The sequence below is a fragment of the Phoxinus phoxinus genome (assembly GCF_949152265.1).
Source record: "Phoxinus phoxinus genome assembly, chromosome: 4".
Taxonomy (NCBI): Eukaryota; Metazoa; Chordata; class Actinopteri; order Cypriniformes; family Leuciscidae; genus Phoxinus; species Phoxinus phoxinus.
The window spans coordinates 31,151,479-31,164,919 of NC_136879.1; the positions used below are offsets into that span (position 1 = coordinate 31,151,479).

The window sequence follows — 13,441 nt, forward strand, 5'->3', positions numbered from 1 at the left end:
GCACTCTGAGTTCGTTTCCAGCTAGCTTGACATCATTCTTTGTTACGCTTTCTATCAAAACCAGACGGCTCTTACTAATAGAAGCAGAGCCTGGCTAAGTATGTCTCCAATCAGACATCATACACGCATATCCCAGAGTCAGCACTATGTCCCCGAAACCATCCACCACTCAGCCTCCATTTTGAGACCACAGATTGATAAAACAGCAGCATTCCTCGGCATGATCTGCGTCTTTCAGCAACCAATTTCTGGCTATTTGAACTGAAGGCATCTTTTCATAAAGCAGCATAAGCTTGCATGCCTTCTCTTTTTATTGGCTTATGAAAAGCTCGACTTCAAATAAACCATCAGCAAAAGGGAAAAGGAGATACATTTCAGGCATTCCCCAACCTCCAGCCTATGTACCCATGATCCTCCTCGCAATCAATCAGTCACAGATACAAAGGATAGAACAGACACATACTATACAGAACATACGCGCACACCTGTTGATGGCCGGCACTGGCAACATTCCCATGAGTTCAAAGGCTGTGTAGAGTAGACCACAAACACAATGACCTGTGACTCATGACAGACAAATTTCAACACTCTCTAGGCTCAAAGAAAAATCAGCACAGATTAAACTAAACTCACCTAACCCCAGCTTTACAAACAAGGTTTAAGCCTAGTGCCAGATTAAAATGCATGTTTGAGCTTTTATAACTGAAAGCAACTTGCACTGACATATCTTAAACAAATGTCAGTGCCGTTGTTTTGTCTCAAGATTCACACCAGTAATGCTTTTTTCTGAGGCAGTAAAAGCTACTTAAATACCCTAATTGAACTAAGGCCTAATCCTGGCTTAATCTAAGGCAGCCCTGTCTGTGAAACTGGGCATTAGTGTGTTAGTGTGTTTTTAAGTAATGCGAAGTACCCTAAAATATGATAAAATTCGACTGGCAATTGACCCTTTGCAGGGAGCTTGATTGACAGGTGATCTGACCAATCATACTTCACGGCAAAATGGCGGATTAATCTAAACATTTCTCAAAATCTTGAAAGCAAAATGAAAAGGTAATAATATACGCTGCCCTGCCAATAAAAAGTTTAAATGGGCGAATACTATAATTGGATCATTATTGCAGTGTTATATGTTTGGCAACAGTTCTTCTAACCCTAATCGATGGAGTGTGTATCTTTTAATTTCTTAAACAAACATGTAGGAAGACACATCATGGCCATATTCCAGGATGACAAAGCCAATATTCATCAGGCTCAAACTGTAAAAGAATGGTTGGGAGGAAGCATGAAGAATAATTATTTCATCAAATGGGGCATCAATGTTTGGTCAAGATCTTGTACTGACGAGAGTGTCAAGTCGAACTCCAGCACATCCCAAATACTTTCAAATAATTTAAGGTCTGGACTCAGAGTTGCCAATTCATGTGTGAAAATTATGAAGAATAACTCCCTCCTGAAGAATGATTCTTCATGCTCCCAGTCTCAGAGTCACATCATCCTTCAAAAATAATTCTAAAATGCTTATTTGCTGCTCAAGATATATTTATTACTATTAATGTTGCAAACAGTTGTGCTGCTTAACATTTTTGTGGAGACCAGGATTTCAGGATTCTTCAACAGCAAAGAACAGCATTTATTTTATATAGAAATCTTTTGTAACATTATAAAATATCTTATGTTATTTTTGATCAAATTGAATGTCCTTGCTGAATAAAAGTATCACAATAAATCTAACTGTGATAAATGTGAGGAAAGCTTATGCAAATGCGCAACGACTACCAATGGGAGAGGTCAAATCGCTGCCAGCGTAAACGGGGCATAACATATTGGTGCTTATCCATGACCCCTGCTAAAGGTCACAGTGGAGGCCTGTTCTTCCAGCAACCTGTGCATGGAAATATGATGAATGTGTTGAGAAGTGCCCACAAAGAGTCTCTTATATTTACAGCACACTCTGATTTGTGCGTGCATGCGTTTTTTTAAATGCTGAGCAACAGCCTCCTTATTGTCCCGGATCAGGGCTGTGCATACGGAAAGCAGCGCAGAGATGCGTTTGAACTGACAGAATGAATTTATTGTTGCTTTCATCCAGTGCCATGACCTCCTTTGCTCCACCTGAATGCGTGATGAATGGCACAACAGAATCTCACAATGATCACATTTTAAATCGCCGTTGGCACAGGGAAAGGGCTCGGCTTTCTCTGCTGTCTGTTATACGAGTCCTGGATTACATACGCGGTGGGTGAAAAGATGTGACGGTTGAAATGCTGATCTGGATGAGCTTCCATGACTGAGCAATCCTAGAGCTCAAAAGAATGTACCACCACCTGGGTGGGTTCGGACCAGCAAAAATAATAGTATTCAGTGGGTCTGAACTTTTTCAAAGTCACCCTACATTTTATAATAACATTTAGAGATTTAAAATAGGGGTTCTTGCCCATGTAAACCATCACCATGCTAGGGCAACGGGATTGGTTCTGGGTGGTTTCTAGACCATTGCTAGGTGCTCGCAGGAAGTGTTTTGGATGCTTTCTAGACCGTTGCTACATTCTCGCTCAGTTGTTCTGTGTGGTTTCTAGGGTGTTGCTAGATGCTCTCTAGGGTGTTGGGTGGTTTCTAGGCCGTTGATAGATCCTTACTAGGTTGTTCCGGGGTGGTTTGGGTGTTGCTAGATATTTACTAGGTTGTTCTGTCTGGTTTCTAGGGTGTTGCTAGATGCTCACTAGGTTGTTCTGGCTGGTTTCTATGCCGTTAATAGATATTTACTAGTTTGTTCTGGGTGGTTTCTCGGGTGTCTAGATGCTCGCTAGGTTGTTCTGTGTGGTTTCTAGGGTGTTGCTAGATGCTCACTAGGTTGGTCTGGGGTGGTTTCTAGGCCGTTTGATAGATATTTACTAGGTTGTTCTGGATGGTTTCTAGGGTGTTGCTAGATGCTCGTTGTGTTGTTCTGGGGGGTTGCTAGGCTGTTGCTAGGTGTACTGAGTGTTATTATTGGGCTGCTATGCAGTTTCTAGCTATCAAAAGAGCACACCTCACCTCAAGATATTTTGAAAAATGTAAATGGGTCGAAACCAGCATTGGGCTTTCATTGATTGTATGGACAATATTTTTTTCAAGAGTGTTTTCTTTTGAGTTCCAAATGTATACAGGTTTAGAACAGGATGATGAGTAAATAATGACAAACATTTAGGGGTATACTAGCCTTTTAAAAGGTTATAAGAAACATTATTTCAACATTGTTTTAACATTAGCTCAACATTATTCCTCAAGTTTATTTGGTTGGAAATTCCATTTTATGCATATATGTTCTTACAATATGAAACATGGTACATAGAGTGTCTGATCCTTACCTCCACAATGCTCTTGAGGTCCCTCACGTAGGCCTGCTCCGTCTCCACTATCTCCAGCGCCACCCTCTCCAGGCGAGTGAGTTTGTGCAGTGGTGTTGAGGAGGCGGGGAGGGGACTTGCTCCCGTCAGCAGGGAGAGAGGTGTGAGGTCCAGGCTGATGTCTGAGCCGTTTCGTTGTGGCCCTGGGTAGACCGGCATGGCTCCGTAGGGGAGCGATGAGGAGGAAGACGACGAGTGTCCATCTTGCAGCGAGGCAGAAGAGGCAGAGGAGCTGAGACTGGCCCCGCGGTCACTGTCGGAGCACACCGTGTTAACAGAGGTGCAGCTCCCACGGGACGCACCTCCTGAGGAGGCCATGCGGCTCACAATCCCACTCAGCGAGGACACAGAGGAGGGGCGCTTGGCAGCTGCAGCAGAGAGAGACAGAAACAAGTTGGTGTGAGAATACTAGTGATCACTGCATAATACAGCATTTTTGGTGATTAAAAGTTAAAAAAAAAAGTATACAATGTTATGTTGCCAAGACAGCAATGTAGAGCGAAATGAGACTTTGGCTTTAATATCCTGGATCTTGAAGACCCCAGTAAACTCACATGTGTCTATTCTAGAGTTTCAGAAGAGATCTATTCTAGAGATCAAAAGTCTATTCAAAATCGCCAGGATACCAAAGTCTGTGTCCATGAATCAGAGATTTTAATATAAACTCATTATCATTTCTCATCAACCAGTTCCCATTCCAATTATCTTTACTTTTCTCTGGTCTCGTTTTCTCTGTTTTTTTTTCTTTCATTTTTGTGTTTGTGTTCTTTTTTTGAAAATAAAATGACATTAATATAATATAATAAAGTTTGATAATGTTATGCTTTTCAAAATAAGGAAAGAAAATGAACAGAAAATAAATGTACATTTGATAATTAAACATATAAATAATACAAATATATTTTCAGAAATATATGTATTTTTAAATAAAGTACTATTCAAACCAAGAGTAAAGTACAAGGACAAACTATAAGTGCTTACAATGTGTTTCCTGCAAATATTTGTCTGCATGCCTCAAAGGTGTGACTGTGCAAAACTACATCACAATGGTTTGCAGCAAACCCGCAGAGGCTGTCAATCTAACGGTGCTGTTCACGCCCTGTATAGACAGGAAACAAAAATCACAACTTCCTGACTGCAATTTGCAGGACGATTAAACATGCGAACACAGAAGTCATTCAATCAGCCGTGCCCTAAAACGACCAGAACATCTAAATCAAAACAGCCGTATCAAAAACTGAACACAACAGTCTGGTCGTCAAGGCAAGAGAACACAGGCCGGTACAGAGCGCTGTAAGGGTTGGCATTGTTTAAAGGCTGAATGCTGGGCTGTGCTCATCACAATGGTGGCCCAGTTACCGAGCACAAGCCGGCAGAGACGAACAATCCTCCATTTCCTCTGACCTAGCAGGCAGGTCGATGCAGTCAACTGTTACTCTATGCACTCCCTTCCTCGCCAAGTCTGCCTATCATCCATCAAATATCCCATCTGACCGTTAGCTGGAACTGCTTGCAGCCTTTTCTCCCGTTCCCTGCGTTCATAGATGGTTTGAAAGCACTTCTGTAATATTGATTGCCTGAATTTGATTTAAACGCACTCATAAAGTACATGAAGGCATGTGTTTATCTTTTGCTGGCCCCAATCCAAGATCAGCACCACTGTGGCGGCAGTCGCACATGAAAAAATGTGAAAATGCGGAAAAAACGTGGAGGGACGGATTGTAAAATCCTCTACAGCCAGACATACATCACCGCTACGGCCATCTTATGCTTTTCGTTTGATGCCTATCTCAAGATCAGCTGTACTGGATACAAAAGCATTCAGGAGCACGTTCAAAGCACGGCATAAATTCAGCCAGACAGATGCATGAAGTGTGACAACGTAAACCCAGTGCATCCTCTGGAACAAAAGCAAACAGACAGGGTACTCCATCACTACTTGGGCATGAAGTCAGAAACTTTCATGTGGCATGGAAGAACCATAAGCAGGGAACTGTTTTACCCTAAACATTATCCCTATGGATTTTGTTATCCCCAACATTAAGTTTAAAGAGCCTCTAAGCGCAGCACGAATTAAGAGTGGATAAATCGGTTGGGATTTCCAACAAAACCCGACCATCTCTAGATAAGACTGATGAACATGTGCGTGAGCCAACACACATATACTGTTCTTCATAATTATATGATTCCTAATGGAAAATGCAATGACTCGATTAATTGTGCAGCTGTTTTGGAAATCTGAAATAATACATTAGAGCTCATTTCCTCGTAATATTTTCATAATGACATAGATCTACTTGGAAATAATGTAAAAAAACACCTTAATTTGGTCTTTGTGTCCATAATTGCGATAAATTATTAGTTAGTGATACGTACTTAAGAGTTCCAGTAATTGTGGTATTTTCATCATAAATTTCATGCACACTGTTTTTTTTTAGTCCCTTAAAGTTCAACAAAGAGGCTAACAAGACTCATCTAATGCCTATCAGAGAATCAGGCCTGTTATGTAGATCACGGAAGTCTGTGAAGATCATTTGGCCAAATGAGTGAAAGCCAAGAGCAAGAAATCACATACCTGATCATCCGCAAGGCACGGCAACATCAGCTGGAATGACCACCAGTGCGGTTAGCTGTGAATTATGTCTTCTTACTGTGGTAAGTAGTTAGTCCTCATAACTAATTCAAAGCAACTGGCTAGCACTGTCTTCCAAATGACATCAGGTATCCAAATGATTTCTGAAACTGAATTCTTACTTATTCCAGCAGAGACTAAACGGACCTCACCATTCGAAACCCAGACAGGAACCATGCAGCATATCTAACGTGCATGAAATGTGAGTGTTCACATGTGCGCACTTCTCTCTTATAGAGAGATTTCCTGTCTAGGTGTGTATTAGCGTGCAGGCCGCAAAACCACGTTATTTTGAGAGTTGACAAACTTTTCAGTCCTTGCCGGAAAAATACTGAAGAGCACTAATGTGTTAGAGAAACAAGACAACAACACACGAGGAACCTCTGAATTGGGTTTGAATTTGGGTGAATCTCACATATCCAGGTAACATTTCACCCCAAAATAAAGCACACACACACAAAAAATTCATTGCCACAAGTCAACGCAAAATAAATATTGATGGTCATAATACAGGCTTCATTTTCATATATATATATACATATATATATACATATATATATATATATATATATAAATTCACATTTTTATTTATTTATCTATCTATCTATCTATTTATTTATAATTTATTTTTATTAGTACTGAAATAAATGTATGGAGGATGATGACCACCACCCATATCTCTCTTCTCTTCCAATGGAAAGCTCATGATTGATGACATCACAAGGGTCACTCCTTATAAAGCAGGAGTGACCCTTGTGATGTATAAACATATATAAATTTGGGGTCATATTTTTCAAAGAAATTAACACTTTTATTCAGCAAGAATGCATTAAAGTCATTAAAACCATTTATAATGTTACAAAATATTTCTATTTCGAAAAATGTTTTTTTGAAATTCTATTCGTCAAAGATTTCTGAAAAAATATATTAATAATTTTCAATATATAATAATAATAATAATAATCGTTGTTATAATTATAATAATTTATTATAATAATACAAAATGTTGCTTGAGCAGAAAATCAGCATATTAGAATGATTTCTGAAGGATCATGTGACTGAAGACTGGAGTAATGATGCTGAAAATTCAGCTTATACCGTCACAGGAATAAATTACATTTTAAAATACATTAGAGTAGAAAATAGTTATTTTAACTTTTAATAAAAATTTCTAAATATGATTGTATTTAATGTATTGTTGATCAAATAAATGCAGCCATGCCAAACTATCGAATGTTAGTGTGTGTGTACGTATATCTGCTTTCCATTCCTGACTAGCACAAGTTAGTTCCCTAATAACATCCTCCTCCTCTAGATAATGACATCATTTTTAACAGGAACAGAACAGAAAACAGTATCAGAACATGCCTGAGCTTGACCACAGCATATTACTGAAAGTCTGCTATGCCTATTTATAGGAATACATCCTTAAATTACAACACAGACAACGAATGATAAACACACACACACAAAAACACGTACAAGATAGAGCTGAGCTCAAGCAGTGAGTGTTTATCTGTACCAGCGTCTGTATCTGGGTGCTCATCCGTCTGTTGAGATACTTCCTGTGTGCCGTACCAGTCTGCACCTTTCGGTCCCATTACAGGAAGTGGTGAAACCAAATATAAGCAGTTCCCTGCAAAGGTGCTCAGAGCTCAACACCACCTCATCACATGCCAGCTGAGGTCACGATATGATTTGGGTCAAATGTCAAAGATGTTTGTATTCATGATCTTTTTATTATTTTGGGGTTGATTAGATGTGATTTAAAATGCATATATATTTGACTGTATATTAACAGTGATATATTGCTCTTTTGGGATGTCATGTATAGTATATTGACAGCAACTTGACATATTCCAAATTATATCTGACACAAAATAATGATTTCCAAACATAAATGTGCCCCTCTGTCTCTATTGCATGATCAGAACTATTTCAATCACGAATTGTTTAGAGAGCCCAATCCAAAGAGAGGTGACCAACCCTAAACAATTGTGATTGTCAGCACATTTCCAACCGACTTGTTCAGTTTGTTTGAATTGATAATGTAAGCAACCATTCTTCGTAAAGTAGGAGAGGCTGAGGTCCAAAAATATCAAGAGGGAGACCACCCTGTCTAATTCTGAACCTGATAACTCTTAGCATTTCATTCCTAACAGACACTCTTATCTATGGCATGCTGGGTGGCTTATCTCCATTGAAAATTGTGCAATATCTCGGTAAATATATCTTTCGTCATTTTCCCAGGCTCTCGTTTGTGGTTTTGAACTCAACCACAACATAGAAGTTAACAAAAGCAACTTCAAATTCAGACCGTGAATGAGCAGTTCCTGTCAGTAGCTTTTGATTGGGATATTACATAATCATGTTCAGATTTTCAAACACTGATATAATTTGATTGGCATCTGACCTTGGTTGTTGTTTTTTTTCTGGCTGTCGCGGCCCGCCCCCTCAGGCATGGTGTGATTCTATCACAGGAAGTAGAAACCTGCAAAACAAATGCAAACTGTTAAAAACAAAACACTTTCAGTTGATCTATAAGCAATTTTATGTGACAATTGTAGTGAAAAATATGGGCAGAAAAACAATTTAAAAAATTATAATGACAGTAAATATATATATATATATTTCACATATACCATAGATGTTTTTTACTGGAATAACAGAATCAGCATATGTATAGCATGAACAGAACAAAAACACAACACATAACATTTTTTTAAATTAAATAAAAATTAAATAAAAAAAAATGTTAACCCCAACTAATTCAATTAAATTAAAATAGCTCAGTGGGTAGCACTAACACATCACAGTAATAAGGTTTGTTTGGGAAAAAAAAGAAAAAATATATAATCTCTACTACACACTACACAGTCAGCTCTGACATAAGTCAGCACATTATTACATCCAACAAATGTACTGTATACTCCCATTAGTTTAGACTGAGAAAGACTACTGCAAACTGGCTCTCTTTATCAGTTCTAAAGTGCCTTCCGCTTCTTTCATGAGAAGAGGAAGACAATGAAAAAAAATATATAGAGGAAAAAAATACCAAAGGTCTGAGCCAAAGCAATTAAACAGCTGAAACGCGATAGATGCTGTTTGAGTAGATGTGGGGGGGTGGGTAGCTCACAGCCTTCTCTCTCGCTCTCTTTTAAAAAGAAGAGAAAATTAAACATATGTAATGGTTGGCACAGACACAAAAATCTGCAACTCTCTTTCCCAAATGTTGAGCATGTGTCCTGTCAGCGCAATTGGTGCTGGAACTTCAGGAAAAGGAAACAATAGGGATAGACAGGGCTCCTCTATGATGTGTTAATGTTTATCATATCCCGACAAGCCGTCTCCCATGTCACCTGCCCCGGCCTTCACTCCACAGGCTCCCTGCTGCCCGTCACTCAGAGGACAACACCAGCGGGAGAGCTCAACATCTGAGGCATAAGCTTTTAGCTATCCAGCCACCCTTCATAACTCAGAAAAAGACAGAAATAGTTCACAGCATAGGGTAGAATTTCTCCTTTCTCGATTTGCTCTGATGTGTTGCAATAAAATTGACACAGGTCTTTTCCTTCAACTTGATTTATGATTTTCAATAAGGAGTTTTCTATTATCTAAAAGTAGAGAGAAAAAATACATATCACCCAAATGAAAAATTCCCTAAAATAAAACAGAAAAAGAATATTATAAAGTCAATCTTTTTCCTATTTTTATAAATAGTAAAAAAAAAATGGTTCTAAATTAATTTTCTGAAAATAAAATAATATAGACGCCATTATAAATGCCATTTTCGGCCACCGAAATTTTTGTACACCCCCCCTCTCCCTGTCAGAACAGACATGAAACCTATTTTTTGGTCACAATCCAACTATTGACAAACCCTGATCTGAAGTTTTGGATCAAATACCCGAGAGGAACAGAGTCGGTCTGGGCGTGATGCAGACTAGCTCCGGTTATTTAGGCATCACTGTTTGTCTCCATACTTCTGCTGCATTGAAACACTCAAAGCCAAGCGTAATGATCTGTTTTGGAAGTCTACTAACCAGACTAAATTAAAAATGACCCTGGCACTTTTCCATGCACTGTCCTTCAGAGTGTTTCTCACCGCAGTCCCCCGGGTCCTTTAGGGCCCATTTCCAGCTCTCCCTCATTAAAGGCATCTCACTTCCTGTAACTGCGAGCATGAAGCTTGTAGAACACTACAAGCCTTTGCGGTTAAAACCCCATGTATTTTTTTGGCTCCAGAGCTTGTTTGCTGCGAAATTCCCAAATTCCATAAATGGAATTATTGTGGTAAAAATTAACTCGCTTTACGACAACAGTTTCTAATACCGAATAAATGTTACCGTCGGGGGGGGGAGGTGGGTGGCGGTGACAGCAAGTATTTTTGAGGCCGAGTGGATGCGAGCCAACATCTGGTTAGCCAGCGCAGAGGTTAGAATGAGGTTAGCGAGACTCCACTCTCCCTAATGCAGAGCAGCCAGTCTCCATACGTCTTCCAAACACCCTGACGTGCTCCTCATGCAAAATTGCAACTTTGTCATTTTGAAAAATGTTGGGAGGCTTTTTTCCACCCTGTAATTTTCATTACAGTTGCATCTCTCATGGCATCATTCCAGGTGCATCCGTACGCTCCGCACTTTGACAGCCATTGAGACAAAACTACCCCGCTGACAGAGTCCTATTACACTGGACAGCTGTGTGCGTGTTCTTGCCTGCACATGAGTGTGAGTGTTTTGGGGAGTTTTCTTTTGCGTCTCTAAAAGGTAGAGCTGGATGACAATTATATGTTGGGAATGAGTTCACCGTTTTTTTGTTTTGTAATATAAAAGAGTCAGTCACTGATACACAGCAGAGCCCTTAAAGGGACAGTTCACCCAAAAATAAATGAAAATTCTGTCATTCATTACTCACCCTCATGTCGTTCCAAACCGTAATACTTTCGATCATCTACAAATGAAGATATTTTTATGAAATCAGAGAGGTTTCTGCATTCTCCATTGATAGCTACGCAACTACCACTTTGACGCTTCAAAAAGTTCATAAAGAGATCGTAAAACTAATCCATATGATTTGAGCGGTTTAGTCCCAAATTTTCTGAAGAGACTAGATCACTTTATTTGGCTTTCTTAAAGCTCTCACATACTTATTCATTTCCTTCATAGATATTTTGCAACGAAAGAGAAAAAGCAGAAGCAAAGCTTCTGGTTTTAACTATGAAAAAAGTTTTTAAACTATTGCTTTGACACTGAACTGTAAAGAATGATCAACAGATGAATTCATATTGCTAACAGAGCTCACTACTGTAAACACGCTCACACCCAATGCAACGTCCTTCTATCTAAAACTCTCTGACACACAAGAAGTGCATGTTTGTAAGCAGAGAGGTGAAGTTGTGTTTTGATGTTCAGCAGCTGACCTGTTCACAAAGTGAGGTCAATGCTGATGCAACCAAACACATAAATAAACATTAGCGTGAGTATTGAAGCCCACGTGAGGGGGGTCAGTACTTGCCCTGATGCTCTATTGTCTTAAACTGAGAGTTTTGAAGGTTATTGTTTGTTTTCCAGCTGACCTTCACATTTCCCCGTGGAGCCGGACCAAAGCCCTGCCATCCACCTCTCCACTCCCCCTCCGACATGTCTGCCCAACGCCAGCAGCAGATTTTTTCTTTTTTTTTTTCTTGTTCGGTTAGACAACAAAGGCTTCCCAAACACAATGAATAATGCTCAGTTGGGGTAGTCACCCATACTCACACAAATGCTGGTGAGGAAATGCAGTGGGCATGAAAGCAATGGGGCGGTAAGGAGGGAGGGACAGTAATGTAGGCCAAACTGTATGCGGTCCTCAATCACGTGAGGTTGAGAGGAGTTTGAGGAGCCTTTTGTTTCAAGTCTTTGTTCAATATTGTACCTTCTTGTACAATAATAAGTTGGGGTTGTAAAATATAGTTATAATAAAACTGTTTCTGAGAACAAATAGTTGGCTCAAGGTGAAGTAACAATTAGAACTGAAGACATGGACATGTCACTTCTGCTTTTAGAAAATCACACCCACTTTTTGGGGGAAAAGAATTTCAAATTTCAAGAGTTTAATTTTGGTTGACAAATTATAATTAATATTCACCAGCCATGCTGATCAGGTTTATAATGTGTCCCCCTCTATTTTCTAATGGTCAACACATTTCAATTTTGTCGAATTTGGCCCAATTGTGTGTGTAACGGTGTAACAGCTGTGCATCAGTAATGCAGTCCACGTGAGATCGTCCAAATTTGGCCATTATCAACTGGCCAGAAAGACCAGAGCATTCCCTGACATTCAAACTATGAAACAAGGCCAGTGAACTCACAATGACCAATGGAAAGCAGTTTATATAGGCCTAGTTCAAAAGAGTCATATTCATGTTTCTTCAGAAATGTGTCCCGATTGCACAGAAAGGCAATCATTCCCCAGAGAAAATACAGTGAGGGGAAAAGAGTTTTGGCCGCGAGGACTGAAACATCCAAGTTCCTGAGGCTCAATAAAAGTGTCATCGGGTGTAGTGAAGAGTGGGGCTATGAAAAAAAGGCCTGTAGCCTTGAGCTCTTGCCTGCTCCACCAGGGAAATCCCCTTTGTCTCAGTACATGCAACTAATTATAGAAGGAAAGCTGTGCTGCAAATGGTGTCTATAAAATAATAAGTGTCTGCCCATAAAGCTCAAGGTAACAAACTAGCATGCAGCCTAATCAATTTATCAGCGATGGGGAAAAGGGGGGCTAATGGACCTTTTAGTAGCCAGGAAAAGGAAACGCTATGTCATGCATAGTGTACTGAGCTTGGGAAGTTAAACAGTTATATATTACAAGCAGGAATGTCTCTAGTGATCAAAGATAAGAAAGAGATAAAAAAAAAACTGAATAAATGATCCAGGCAAGGCTAAGTGTAGACAGAAGGTATGACGCAGAAATGTTGTGAACATTTGTGCCCTGGATGAAAGAACGTGGCAGGGGTGCAGATAGAAACCTGGGGTGATCAAGAGTCACAGCGCAGGAGGGTGGGACGGATTACTCATGGAAGACGCTGTTAAGTCAGGCAGAGAGACACTGCGGATTTGAGTCACCAGACAGAGGACTGCATTCACAGCTGTGAGTTTTTGCACACCTGCACTTTAAAACCCTCACAAACGCACCCGTTCCGTCACCACTGCAAACACAAGACTCCTTGAGAGGAACAGAGTCAGAAAACTCCACCATCAACAACCTTGTCCCCTCCCAAACCAGAAATGCTAGTGTCAGAAATGCCTCTGTTTAAGTCAGCCTCTTGGCTGCTACGTTCTGTCAGGACCACTATCGTCAAATATGATTGACAATTAGCAGTTTGGATTGGCGGTATGGTTCCGTTCTGGGCGAGAACTCCCTGCGCATCCATGCAGCCTAGCAT

At 39.9% G+C, this 13,441-nt stretch overlaps 1 protein-coding gene across 2 annotated transcripts in view; it reads right to left on the bottom strand.

The window, feature by feature from the left end:
• Positions 1-13,441, bottom strand: part of plekhg2 (pleckstrin homology domain containing, family G (with RhoGef domain) member 2) — a 32,065-nt gene that overhangs the window by 14,272 nt on the left and 4,352 nt on the right. For both annotated transcript variants that reach the window (XM_079609654.1, XM_079609655.1), the window contains exons 2-3: positions 8,435-8,512; positions 3,351-3,757 (exon numbers count right to left, since the gene is read on the bottom strand). In XM_079609654.1, the coding sequence (XP_079465780.1) occupies positions 3,351-3,757; positions 8,435-8,483 (456 nt within the window). In that variant the 5' untranslated portion in view covers positions 8,484-8,512. The remainder of the gene's footprint in view (positions 1-3,350; positions 3,758-8,434; positions 8,513-13,441) is intronic.